Source organism: Zalophus californianus, chromosome 1 (genome assembly GCF_009762305.2).
Source record: "Zalophus californianus isolate mZalCal1 chromosome 1, mZalCal1.pri.v2, whole genome shotgun sequence".
In the NCBI taxonomy this organism is placed as follows: domain Eukaryota; kingdom Metazoa; phylum Chordata; class Mammalia; order Carnivora; family Otariidae; genus Zalophus; species Zalophus californianus.
Window position 1 is genome coordinate 187,323,687 of NC_045595.1, and position 12,036 is coordinate 187,335,722.

The 12,036-nt window shown below is 36.1% G+C and overlaps 1 protein-coding gene across 6 annotated transcripts in view; it reads left to right on the plus strand.

Moving 5' to 3' along the window:
• The window catches only part of LOC113918261 (canalicular multispecific organic anion transporter 1-like), an 88,831-nt gene extending 77,585 nt beyond the window's left edge, over positions 1-11,246 (plus strand). For all 6 annotated transcript variants that reach the window (XM_027586564.2, XM_027586565.2, XM_027586566.2 and 3 more), the window contains 7 exons: positions 782-908; positions 2,458-2,559; positions 4,360-4,503; positions 6,827-6,985; positions 8,261-8,427; positions 9,393-9,587; positions 10,139-11,246. In XM_027586564.2, coding sequence (XP_027442365.2) covers positions 782-908; positions 2,458-2,559; positions 4,360-4,503; positions 6,827-6,985; positions 8,261-8,427; positions 9,393-9,587; positions 10,139-10,265 — 1,021 coding nt within the window. In that variant the 3' untranslated portion in view covers positions 10,266-11,246. The remainder of the gene's footprint in view (positions 1-781; positions 909-2,457; positions 2,560-4,359; positions 4,504-6,826; positions 6,986-8,260; positions 8,428-9,392; positions 9,588-10,138) is intronic.
• Positions 11,247-12,036: the final 790 nt, after the last annotated feature.

Below are 12,036 nucleotides of genomic sequence, written 5' to 3' on the forward strand. Positions count from 1 at the left end.
TCTCTGTCAAATAAATAAATAAAAATCTTAAAAAAAAATAAAAAAATTGAGAAAATAAAGATTTATTTGAGAGAGAGAGAGATGAAGAGAGTGAGTGGGGAGAGGGGCAGAAGGAGAGAATCTTGAAGCAGACTCCCCGCTGAGCATGGAGCCTGATGCGGGGCTTGATCCCATGACCCATGAGATCATGACCTGAGCCAAAACCAACATTTGGATGCTTAACCCGCTAAGCCACCCAGGTGCCCCAGGTCCCAAGTTTTTGAAGGTTATATAGGATGCTATCAGAATTACTAATAATCCGATTCTATGTTATATTTTGTATTTGTAGAATATATTTTTTTTGCATACAATAATTTATATTTTAAGTTTGAGGTTATCATTTCACATAAAGGAGAAAAATGAAATATTAAATGGTAGCTGGACACATTTTAACTTTTGGAGACTCATTTTATCATGTAAAAAAGGGTATGTAATTGGAAAGGTGATTGATTTTCCAATAGGATTTTAAAATATGACGAGTTTTAGCTGGTGTTCTTTTTTGATTTTTAATTCTGATTAAGTTTTAAAGCGAAGCTCTGCAAAAGTAAAGTGTGTTTTTATGTAGAGGGCATCCTTTAATCTGTCGTCACTGCAACAATCCTATTTTGATTGAGTTCTAAGTAAGTGAGGAAAGAAAGGAAGCAGCTATTGATGTTTACATTTTCATTTCCCAGAGGAGAGTTCATACTAAGTGCACCAAAACTTCTGCATCTCAGCTGAGGAGTATTTTCCATTATTACAGGTGGCTGTCTGTTAGACTTGAACTCCTTGGCGACTTAATGGTATTCTTTGCTGCAGTGCTTACTGTGCTCGCTGGCAAGTCTATAGATTCAGCAATAGTTGGTTTGTCCATATCCTATGCCCTAAATGTAAGTAAGAATGATTTTGTGGTATATGATATGTTTATAATCCAATTAATTAAACTCTCTTCTCCTTTGCCTGTCTGAATTATATATGGTATTAACTAAGTAATGAGAGACAAATCAGGATTGCCCTGGAGGCTCATTTCTTCCTCTGTTGCTACAAGCAGGAAGCTGGCTCGGCAGTTCTAAGTGAGCTCACAGAAAGAACAGGCTGAGTGCTAGAAGATTCAGAAACTCCTGGGGTTGCATAGTTACCTAGAAGTTTCCTGTTCTCCTGTCCGTATAGATTTATAGAATATAACAGTGGTAGGGCCTCTCTCCACCATGGCCTGTCCTTCCAGTCTGCCCAGCCTAACCAAGGAGATGATGCAAACTCTGGGGAGAATATAGGCTCTGGTGGTTCTTTGCTTGTAAGTTTTTCCCTAATAAGCCCTATTTTATATTACACTGAAAAGCACTAGTGGTATCAGTGTGTTCATGCCCTCTTTGTAAAATAGAATATTCCTTAAACTACTAAATATACTTACACATTATTTAGAAGATAAGTCTAGATGATTTGAGTACCTACCCTTCGTCTCTTATCCAAAATGCTTAAGGCCAGTTGCATTTCAGAATTCAGAACTTAGGCTTGTAGAAAGGAAATATGATACACATACCATAGTCAATGTTTGGGGCAGAACCCCATAATCAAACTACTTGTTTTGCAGTGAAATATGTGCATGTTTACCCTAAGTGGGTTAAATGAAGACTTTAAAGAACCCCAATCAGTTCTCCAGTCAGGTTGGCCATCAAATGATTTGGCACCAAACTTGAGAAAAAACTGAATTGGCAGAGTTTTTTGACTTTTAGAATTAGGCTTGAATTACAATCTATATTTGTGGGTATGGTGAGAAGAAAGTAGAGTTAAAAAAAAAAAAAGAAAGAAAAAGAGGAGACAGTGGTGGTCAAAACTTAGGAGAATCCTCCTTCCCATAATGAGGAATGCCAAAGGTAATATTGTGCACAACTTTTTTCTCACTTGGGGTGTACATGTCTTTCTTTCTTTCTTTCTTTTTTTAGATTTTATTTATTTATTTGAGAGAGAGAGAGTGAGAGCAAGAAAGCACAAGAGTGGGGAGGGTCAGAGGGAGAAGCAGACTCCCTGCTGAGTGGGGAGCCCAACAGGGGACTCGATCCTGGGACTCCAGGATCGTGACCTGAGCCTAAGACAGACGCTTAACTGACTGAGCCACCCAGGCACCCCGGGGTGTACATTTCTTGAAGCAGATCCCATCAATATTGGTATTCATCATTCCTTACACCAAGTAGGGACTCCTTCAACATATGTTGAACTAAATCTTCTGCCAAAAACACCATTATTTATGATATGTATGAGTTTAATATACTTAAACACTTGTGTGTTTATGTATAAATATGCTTACTTCTAAAGTTGTTGAATAATCAGAAGAGATAAAGCATATGAAAACCATGAAAAGTGAAACTTTATAAAGTATTATTAATATTATGTAAAAGACTAAAGAACCATTCATGAAGGTTGGGTTTTTTTTTTCTCCAGATTACTCAATCTCTGAATTTTTGGGTGAGGAAAGCTTGTGAAATTGAAACCAATGCAGTTTCCATTGAAAGAGTTTGTGAATATGAAAATATGGATAAAGAGGTAAGCACTCCTAAATAACCAATAAATAGATGCAGGATTAAGATATTTTAATGCACCTTAAATTGACATTTAAAAAAATAAATCTTAAACAAAACCTGCTTTTCCAAATTCATGTTGTAATATTCAGCATTTCAATGAAATTAAAACCCAATCTACTGTTAAATACACCATTATTTTGTATATCACTAAAATAGAAAAAATATCAGAGTTAACTAAGTTGCAATAGTACATAAATTGGAAGATATGTTATATTGTAAAGATTAAATATGATTACCTGTTTTTAGAAGGCACATTTGTCCTCCACCAATGTAGAGTAAAATATGCAACCTAAGATTATAACTTTGTGAAGATTTTACATTGTGAAAAGTGTCTTAGTATAGTCATAATTGAAGTCTATTTTGCTCCATTAACCACTTCCTTTAATTTCTACATCTCAGGACCCTGACCCCCTTGCCCCTCTCAACCTATAAATAGGCTAAAATATTATCTACATCCTCCAACTACTACTTAAATTTGGAATCTTCTCCTAGATTCTTCCCCAGGTCTTACCTTCCTTTTTCACACAAATTTCATGGAAGATTAATCTACCTTCACAACCTCCAATTATCAGTATTCAGTTTGCTCAGTCTATTGCCATGTGGTGACCACTACATAACTTTATTGTTTGCTGTGTCTTCTAATTTTTTGTATATATATTTTTGTGTATAAACTTCTTGTTTATGTACGTATAAATTTTTAATATATATTCTTTTCATATTGAAAAAACAATAAAATGGGTAAAGCACATACACCCACACATTTTTTTTAAATCATCTTTATGTAATTTGATGCAGGTGTGACAAATACTGTTTCAAAAACTCTTGACGTGGAAGAAGTAAATTGTTCATATAATTCTGTTTACCCTTCCATAATCCCATTTCTCTGCACCTTTTTACAAAAGAATTTTCTGGAATAGCCTATATGTCTCTCATTCTATTTTGGACTCTCTCCAAACAGGCTTTAAATCCTACCACTCCACTGAACCTGCCCTTGTCAAGATCACCAGTGGTCTCCTGTCAGTCCTCACTTGACCTGATCCATCCTCTTACACTGGTGATCACTCCCTCTGATGAAAACACTTCACCTCGCTGCCCAGACACCACACTCTTTTGCCTCCTGTTCCTCCAACGTCCCAGGCAGGCCCCTGTCTCAGGACCTCAGCACGTATAGTTAGTCGTCTGCCTGGAAAGCGCTTCAACCCATATCCACATGGCTTGTTCCCGTATCATGTCCAACCAAGACTTCCCTATCTACCCTACTTAAAATTACACCACCACCACTAACCTTGCCTATCTCCCATCCTCTGAAGCTTTATCACTGTCTAACATTCTACATATGCTATGTGGTTCCTTCTGTCTCTCTCTGGCATCCTGTCTGCTCTGTAAGGACAAGAATTTGTATCTGTTTTGTTCAATGATGAATCTCCATCAACTAAAGCACATATTTGGGCAATGAATGATTGACAAACTGTTCCCCATCTCAGCTAAAATTTCAAACAGGTTACCTTCAGCAACTTTGTAGAGTTTTAGAAGATTCTTCTTAATAACTGTATAGGAGATGGGAAGCCTTGTTACCTTCAAAAACTTATTTCTAAGCTTTTGTTTAACTAGATGAGAAGTTTTATGTTGGTAATATTTAAAACTATTTTCAGGAGATCATAATATCCACGAATGTTTTCTATCACTTTTGTTTATATGCATGATAATTACTTTTTGGAGAGAAAGGTATTTTTTTGTGATTATTATATTTCTTTGTTTTAAGGCACCCTGGATAATGTCTAAAAGACCTCCATCACAATGGCCTGATAAAGGGATAGTGGAATTTATTAATTATCAGGCTCGATACCGAGATGACCTTGGTTTAGCATTACAAGATATCACTTTCCAGACTCATGGTGAAGAAAAGGTACCATATATATTTCAGAAGTTTCACTTTCCCTTTTATCTGAATTCATTCATTGTTAAGGTCAAACTATGATATGGTATTGAATATAAGATGGTCTTTGTTCAAATTTCATATAAAAGTAATAAACTCATGTGGTTGGTATATACAGAATAAGTTTTTCCTCTTTAAAGAAAGGTATTTTTAAATTGTGCATACTATATTATGAAACATAATTTTAGCATACTTTGGTTTTTCAGCTTTATTGAGTTATAATTAACAAGTAAATATTGTATATATTTAAAGTGTACAACATGATGGTTTGACACACACACATATATATACATATATATATATATATAGTGAAATGATACCACAGTCAGATTAACACATCCATCACCTCACATAGTTACAAGGTTTTTTGTTTTTGTTTTGATTTTTTTTTTTAGATGTGGTAGGAACACCTAAGCTCTACTATCTCAGCAAATTTCAAGTATACAATACAATACTATTAACTATAGTCACCTCACTGTACTTTAGATCGCCAGAACACATTCTTCTTATTCATCTGAAAGTTCATGCCCTTTGACCAACATCTTCCCATTCTCCCCACCCCTCAGTCCCTGATAACCACCGTTTACTCTGTGGTACTATGAGTTTCACTTTTTTAGGTTCCAAATATAAGGAAGATCGTACAGTATTTGTCTTTCTCCATCTGGCTTATTCCACATAGCATAAAGTCCACCAGGTTCATCTGTGTTGCCACAAGTGGCTGGATTTCCATCCTTTTTATGGCTGAATTATTCCAGTGTATATGTGTGTGTGTGTGTGTATATATATATGTATATATACACACACATTTTCATTATCCATTCTATGGACAGACACTTTGGTTGTTTCCATATCCTGGCTATTGTGAATATGAACATGGGAGTGCAGATTTCTCTTCGAGATACTAATTTCATTTCCTTTGGATATATACCTAGTAGTGGTATACTTTATTTTTACTTCCTTTATTAAGTAAAGAGCAATAATAAGACAATAAAATTAGGTTACCTAAAATACAGTAAATCCATAGGAGAGAATATTTGTGTAGTCATTGACGCCATGTTTTCCAGGATTATTAGTGAGAAGGGAATATACTTGAGATGTAATTTGGTTAATAAAAGCTATATACAAAACTGTTGATAGTATATCAGTTTTCTGTTTTAGAAAAAAGCAAACAGGTAGACTACATTAGCAAAAATCCTAGAACAGTAGTAAAGCATATATCATGGTTCCCTTCAGGTGACAGGATTATAAATAATTTCGACTACTATAGTTTTTCTCACATTTTTCAAAATGTTTTATGAAAACACATTATTTCCTTAGGAAGATTTTACAAGTAAATAAAAGTAAAAAATGAAGAAAAAAATTGACAACAGTGACCCACTTTTCCTTTTTCAAAGACCTGGCTTTTATAACCCCAAACATCTCTTTTTCTAACCCTTTAAACCATGTCCACTGCAGTAACATCAAGGATAAAAAATGTCTTTGGAACAAAGGAAGTCATTGTGGAGTTTTGATTATCCCAGTTAATTCAACAGATTCCTGATGTTTCTGGTATAGTGTGTCAGATTTAAGATTTAAGATCTTTTATCGGGGAAAACCAACCTCCTTAATGTTTTCTCTGCCTAATGTTCCCATTAAAACCAAGACACAAATCAACACCCAGAGGGATTGCTTTAGTCCTCATGGTCAGAGGAATATGTGCAGTCACTTGATGTTTATGACAAGTTGATTATTTTGTCCATGAATCTAAGATCCTCAGATGTTACCCACAGCCATCCTCAATAGTTTTAATGCCAGAGTTATTTTGATACACCAAGGAAATTTACAAACATCCCTTTGGATTTTCTATCCTGGCAAAGGGTTCCTCTCCCCTTTGTTTGTTAGTTTGTTTGTTTTATTTGGAGAAGGAGAGTAGAGAAGCCTCATTTTGAAAGGCCCAAGAAAACCACCCCATTATCAGAGTCATCTTTGGCCGCACTCTGAATAGCTAGTCCCAGGTTCAGGGGTGGTCTGCTCTTCCTGGGGCTGTTGGCATGCTCTAGTCAGGTGCTCATTAAATTACTCAAAAGTAGAGAAAAGAAACATATTAACCTGAGCCTTTCCAGGGAGTAATGAGTATTTGGATAAAGACTGATCCTTAGAAGTCAACATTACGTCTTCCATGCCAGGCAGGGTGATTCAGTTTGGCAAAATTAAATCCCGCTGACCTGACACCTAATGTATTTGTTGTCAGTGCAAAGTTCCCGGTCCCTTACCAAAAGCACAGTGCAAACTGTTTATGATCATTTCGTTACAGATTGGAATTGTGGGACGGACTGGAGCAGGCAAATCAACGCTTTCAAATTGTCTGTTTAGAATTGTGGAAAGATCAGGAGGCAAAATTATTATCGATGGTATTGACATATCCACTATTGGACTTCATGACCTTCGGGGCAAACTTAATATTATTCCACAGGTAGAGCCTATTTTGTCAGTAGACTTTCTTAACTCCCTTTAGGTGATCTTCTTTTTTTTTTCTTCTTTTTTTTAAATGTGTTCCTTCTAAGCATCTAAATTCATTTTTAGAAGCCAGAGCATTTGAATGTGTAATGAAAAATCACTACATAGCTGTAGTGATCACTACATAACTGAATCCTGTTAAATACTCTTACTCTAAAACATTCTTCCTAAATGCATTTATCCATTTTAAAAACTGGTATGTTGCTTTAAGTTTCCTTCATAATAGTAAATGCAAACAAAATTTGAATGAGATCAGACTGAAATGCGTTGATATTTTTTGAAAGAAAAAATACTGAGACTTTTGCCTAATTGGTAGAGGGAGTGTAGAATTTTGTCTCTTTGATTTGAAGTTTGAAAACATTTCAAAGATGAAAAGAACAATAATTCAGTGAGATCATTTTTTTCAAGTCCTTTGTCTATGGCATCAAAAGAACTTGATCATTAACAAATATGCAAATTGGCTCAAGAATAGGCATCTACAGTCAAAGATGACTTATTCAGTTGAGTTTGAGAGATTTAAGCTGAGTATTTATGAGATACCTTTGTATTTACATTGAAAAAAATCTTAAAATATAATCTATTTTTCATACTGTTTAGACATATACCCGTATTCATGAATTTACTTCAAAAGCAAATTTGAATGGAATTCTAGCAGAGAATAAAATTTAATGAAGAAAAGAGATATTTGTCATTCCTCTCTTAGAAATAAATACAGTTGTAGTAAACTACAGTTTCACCAGGCATGTTGGTATATTGGAAAGAGTGTGACTTGTCCTATTCAAATTCTACTCAACCACTCACCTTCTGTGTGGCTTTGAACAAGAGCTCTTTGGACCCACCAGTTCAGTCTCTATAAAATGGGGATATTGACTTCCATCCTTCTGAGTTGGTATGCTGACTGATAATATTATATACATACTATAGTTTGCATTTATTCTGTTCTATGTTCTATCTCTGACTAAATGGCAGCTATGGCAGCTATCGTCATTATTACTGTGGCTGATGTTGACATTGTTAATGAGAAGGAGAAAGATGATCAGGAAATTTATAATGATTTAATCTCACTTACAGGTTATCCTGATTCTTTTCTGCTTTTGTTTTCAATATAAAGTGAATTTTATAACTATTTAGTTTTGATTGTTTTGCTTTTTGTTTTCTGAATCTGATTTTTTAAAAATGTATTTGTGCCTCATGGGACAGTAAGATTACTGGTGACAATTTTATTCTCTAGGATCCTGTTTTATTTTCTGGTACCCTTCAAATGAACCTGGATCCCCTAGACAAGTATTCCGATAGCGAGCTGTGGGAGGTGCTAGAACTGTGTCACTTAAAAGAGTTTGTGCAGTCCCTTCCCAAGAAGCTGCTGCATGAGATTACAGAGGGAGGTGAAAACCTCAGGTAAGCTGCTAAGAACAAAGCTTGGCCAAGTTATTCATTTCAAGGCTCCTTAGAAACTTTGAGTTAGCCTCAAAGGTAAGTCACTCCTCCTGAGTCACCCAGGACCTCTTTTGGTCTGTTCAAAGCACACGATTGCTGATTCCCTCTAGGGAAAAGGGACGAGGAATATAATGGTAACCACTGGCTGGGAAACCTCTGGTGAAGGAAAGAAGGGAGAAGAAGGGAATGATCCAGTATGGAAAGTCACTGTTTAATTGACTCTTCTTTTGTAAAGACTCCTATTCAAATAACTTTCTTCCTTAAAAATGTTATAAAGGACTCCTTTCTCCTTCATGGCTGTTTGATACCCGATGACAGTCCCTTTCGGTCTCTGATCGAGACCCAAGGAAAGTGAGCTAGATCCCTTCAAGCCCTGCACTGCATGACTCGGTCTCCCTGATTGCTCTCCTTACCTCTGTCTGTTTCTGCCACATTGGCCTCCTTGATGGTTCCTGAATATGCCAGGCAAGCTCTTGCCTGCCTCAGGGAATCTTGCACCCACTGTTCCCTTTTCCGGGAACAAGTTTCCACTGGAAATCTGCATGGCTCACTCTCCCCTTCCAAAGGGTCTTGAATTAAAAGGCAACGCCCTCAGTCCAGTGAGGCTTTCTTTGGCAGGCCTGTCTAAAATGTCCACCCCAGGCCCACACTCTATACCCTCCCTTTCTGTGTGCTTGAATTCTTCTTATTACGATGCATTTTACCCATGTATCATATTTATTTTTTTCTGTCTTCCCACGAGAATGTAAACTCCACATAGAGATTTTTGTCTCTTTTGACAAAATAAATATTTCTTGAACAAAAGAATGAATGAATGTGTGACTTAGAAAGAGAGTGAGTAGTGATATAATCAGAATTTTAGAACAGGAAGTGTGTAACCATAAAGTCCACTGTAGAAATTATTTTACTATTTTTTTTTTTAACAGTGTTGGACAAAGGCAGCTTGTCTGTCTTGCTCGTGCTTTGCTTCGAAAAACAAAAATTCTCATCTTGGATGAGGCAACAGCTTCCATTGATTTTGAGACTGATAACTTGGTGCAGACCACAATCAGGAAAGAGTTCTCCGACTGTACCATCCTGACGATTGCTCATAGACTGCACTCTATCATTGATTCAGATAGGTATGCTTTATTTGTTTTCAGAAACAAAACTATACCTATAAATCTCCACAGAGATAGCCACTGAATATACCAAACAACTAATTGCCACTAATAAAGGATTGTATCCGTACTGATACAAAATTTTCCTTAATAGTAGGAAACATATTTTCCAGACAATTAGAAGAATATGTTAATGCTAAAAGAATATTAGAAAACTGGAGGGGCGCCTGGGTGGCTCAGTTGGTTGGGCTACTGCCTTCGGCTCAGGTCATGATCCTGGAGTCCTGGGATCGAGTCCCACATCGGGCTCCCGTTCGGTGGAGAGCCTGCTTCTCCCTCTGACCCTCTCCCCATCTCATGCTGTTTCTCACTCTCTCTCGCTCAAATAAATGGATAAATAAAATCTTTAAAAAAAAAAAAAGAAAACTGGATATACTTCTTGAGTTCAGTAGTACCCATATTTTGTAATGATATAACTCACATGGTAATTTACATTTTACATTAGCAAGAAAAACAAGGGTAAACCGGAAAACTGATTAAGGTTACCTGACTGGATTCTTTTCACATTGCAGGGTACTTGTTCTAGACTCTGGAAGGATTACAGAATTTGAAACACCACAGAATTTGATATGCCAGAAAGGACTTTTCTTTGAAATGCTAACAGAAGCTGGAATACCAGAAGACTCAGTGACAAAATAATAAATACTTTTAGCTATAGATTGATTATACTGAATAAAAAATAGATTCATATTTTAAAAATAACAATGGGGAGAACTGCACAAAAGCAGGCCCCTGGCTACACGTTGGCATAAATACCAAAAAGCATCAGAGTTCCAGCTATCCTGGGCTGCACCCAACCTTCTCTCTTCCACTCATGCCCTCCGGAATATCTGCCTTCTCCACATTGCCCAAAGTACTACATGCCACGTATCCTTTAAGTCTCTGACTTCATTCAGGAGTCACCTTCTCCGTGGAGTGTGCCTTGATTTCCCCCCTGCTCTCCGATCTGATCTAGCTGTCCCTTTTCTGTACTCTCACCATCCCTGTGTGCATAACTGGTGTCATGAGACAGGGACCATACTCTATTTTAATTGTTTTAGTCTGTCTTCCCACTAAAGCTACTTGAAGGCAAGTACCCAGTGTCAGTCATCTTTGTATGTTGGGTTCCTAGCATAGTGATTTTCATCTAGTTGATATCCAACCAGTGTTTGAAGAATTAATGACTTGGCATTTTCGAGTAATATAATACAGGTATTTATAGACAGACATATGTGTTGAGCTACTGTACAGTATATAAAATGATGGGGAAATCACAGAAAAAATATTAGGAGTTATTCAGTTGCTTTTTAGAAATAATATATTAACTGTATTTTATGGTATACTTTATTTTAAAATAATATTTTATATTTTTTACTATTGACTTTGAGTAAAAAACAGTACTTTCTATGCAACATTATTTTTGGCTGGATTAACCTCAGTGACTTAGGTATCAGATAGTATACATTCACAAGAAGATTGCTGACTTGTAATACTAATCATATTTTGAAGGAGTTTTTAACTTAGTAGTTTTATGTATTAGAAGCAATATTATTTCTTGAATTGCCCTTCAAATTTGAAGTATTCAAATTTTAATGATATTTTCCTTTTAAGATGATTTTAATAAAATATGTTAACATGTTCTTGAAGACCTATCAACTGTTTCTTTTATTCACCTTTTCTCCTTCCTGTGCACAACCATGTACAACCTAGCTTCATCCCCTACAGGTATTTATGAAAAGTTGCCTGAAGTTATAAAACCCTATATTATCTAAAACCTCCTCCCATTAGAATCTAAGCCACTAGAAATGTTTTTCCTTTCTTTACAATCCCTGCCGTGCCCATCAGTATGTTTTGTACTCAGTAAATAATGAATAAATATCTGTTGAATTCCATTAAGAAAGGGATCTAGACTCCAACAAATGGTGCTGGGAAAATCGGACAGCTACCTGCAAAAGAATGAAACTGGATCACTTTCTTAAACTATGCACAAAAATAAACTCTAAATGGATTTTTAAAAAGACCTAAATGTGAGACCTAAAACCATAAAACTCCTAGAAGAAAACATAGTAATTTCTTTAACACTGGCCTACCAACATTTTTCTAGATATGTCTCCTCAGGCAGGGAAATGAAAGCAAAAATAAACTATTGGGACTATATCAAAATAAAAAGCCTCTGCACAGTGAAGGAAACCATCAACAAAACGACACAGCAACCTACCAAATGGGAGAAGGTATTTGCAAATGATATATCAGATAAGGGGTTAATACTCAAAATAAAGAACTTTTACAACTCAACACTCAAATCAAGTAATCCTATTAAAAAGGGGCAGAGGACCTGAATTGACATTAGACCTGGCCAACAGACACATGAAAAGAAGGCTCAACATCCCTCATCATCAGGGAAATGCAAATCAAAACTAGAGTGTGATAT